This window comes from Penaeus monodon, chromosome 32 (genome assembly GCF_015228065.2).
Source record: "Penaeus monodon isolate SGIC_2016 chromosome 32, NSTDA_Pmon_1, whole genome shotgun sequence".
Taxonomy (NCBI): Eukaryota; Metazoa; Arthropoda; class Malacostraca; order Decapoda; family Penaeidae; genus Penaeus; species Penaeus monodon.
In genome coordinates this window covers 18,177,417-18,179,073 of record NC_051417.1, presented here as the reverse complement: position 1 = coordinate 18,179,073, position 1,657 = coordinate 18,177,417, and the positions used below count along the sequence as shown (strand labels likewise).

Here is a 1,657-nt window from a genome sequence, read left to right as displayed (position 1 = left end):
TCCTGGTGAAATATTTCCTTAGAGGTTCTGGACAACATTTCCATAAATATATTTCCATTCCATACAAAAAATTGAAGATCATTTCCATACTTATGAACACATCATGAGTCACATACCTACAGTCTTGTAGGATATACCATCTCCCTGGATCACCCTAATGTAAGGAGGAAGAACTTTGAAACCTTTGGAGTTGGTCTCAGTTCCAAAGGCTTTTCCTAAAATTTCTAAACACTGAAAAAAAGGAATAATAATTATGAAGGCAAATTTCTAATATATTTTAGGAATATCCATTATTATATCAATTCTTCTTCCAAAGAAATAGCTACAAAAACATAAAACTGCACAGGCCAGAACAATGATCATTCTAACAGATAAAAGTGGAAAACCAGAATTACAGTATATACTCACATAATGCTTTTGCAAAATAACTACACCTGTCAACTATGACGGATTAAAGAATAAATAACATCTCATCCCCATGGCTATACTGCATGAAATGGGAAAACCTGTCCACTATTAGAATAAGTGTACATACCTTGAGAACCACAGTTGGAGGATCTCCACTATCTGGACGTATGACTAGTACTCCCCCGGTCTTGCTTCTCTCCACAACAATGTCATGCAACTCCTCTCCCCAGATTTTTTCACAGCATTTCCAGATATCATAAGAGTCACTTACACATGCAACAGGTCCTGTAAAGTATATTCATTGTAAATCAAAGCTACTTAACATGATCATACATAATGTAGAATAGTGTTCATTAACCATTTATAAATTCCTCACTTGCAGGCTTGCTTATCAATCTTTCTTAACACCTAAACTATAAATTCTATCTTTCTGAAATATATATAGATCTGATGAATTTAATTTACTGCTTTACTTATTCTTCAATTTCTTTCCATAGTATCAAAACAGCTGACCTTACAGTTCATACAGCCTTCCTAGATTAGTGACAACCGAGTATTTTTCTTTCTTTTTTTTTTACACCCAAAATAAATGACATAAACAGACATCCAAAAGTGAAACAAAGGATGATGGACTTGTTCTCTTTTACTGCCCAGTAGTTTATAAAGAGAAAGTGAGATTTTATCATCATAAAAGGGCCACCAAATAACTCTCATAATGTTTTTCTTACCACTGGGAAAAGCCTCCAGCATATTTCGGAAGGCATCAACCTCCCCCTCCTTTCCCCATGAGGTTACTGTTGAGTGTTCCATGGCAGGTATGGTGAATCCTGCCATGGGAGCATCATAATACTTGTTCAGAAGTGGCAAAGCTGCAACTGTATCTGTTCCCTAGAGTAAAATAAAAAAAAATCTTAATTTTAATTCCACTAAGGACTAAAATCAAGTTTATGCAGTTTATCAATTTCCAAAGGTGCTCATAAAATCTTCCTATTATTCTTGCATTACACACTACTAATACTTGGCATAGAATACTAACAAAAATAATGCTACAATATTAATAGTTCTAAAAATATCCATCAGAAAAAAAATTCTTTCATTCTTTTGTTTTTTTACTCTTACTTTTTTCTTCCAAATGTTAGCTGAGAAAGTTGCCTTACCTTGAAATTAACTAAGTGTGCAGCTCCCCCGATGGCTGCAGTCTCTATAGATGAAACTCCTCGGTATCCAAAGTCATGTAGCTTGAGTTTTT

The 1,657-nt window shown here is 34.3% G+C and overlaps 1 protein-coding gene across 2 annotated transcripts in view; it reads right to left on the bottom strand.

Moving 5' to 3' along the window:
- LOC119593700 (nicotinamide phosphoribosyltransferase-like) overlaps positions 1 to 1,657 on the bottom strand; it is a gene marked incomplete at its 3' end in the record, with an annotated part of 46,779 nt that overhangs the window by 6,350 nt on the left and 38,772 nt on the right. For both annotated transcript variants that reach the window (XM_037942661.1, XM_037942659.1), the window contains 4 exon segments: positions 117 to 231; positions 536 to 693; positions 1,137 to 1,296; positions 1,566 to 1,646. In XM_037942661.1, the coding sequence (XP_037798589.1) occupies positions 117 to 231; positions 536 to 693; positions 1,137 to 1,296; positions 1,566 to 1,646 (514 nt within the window).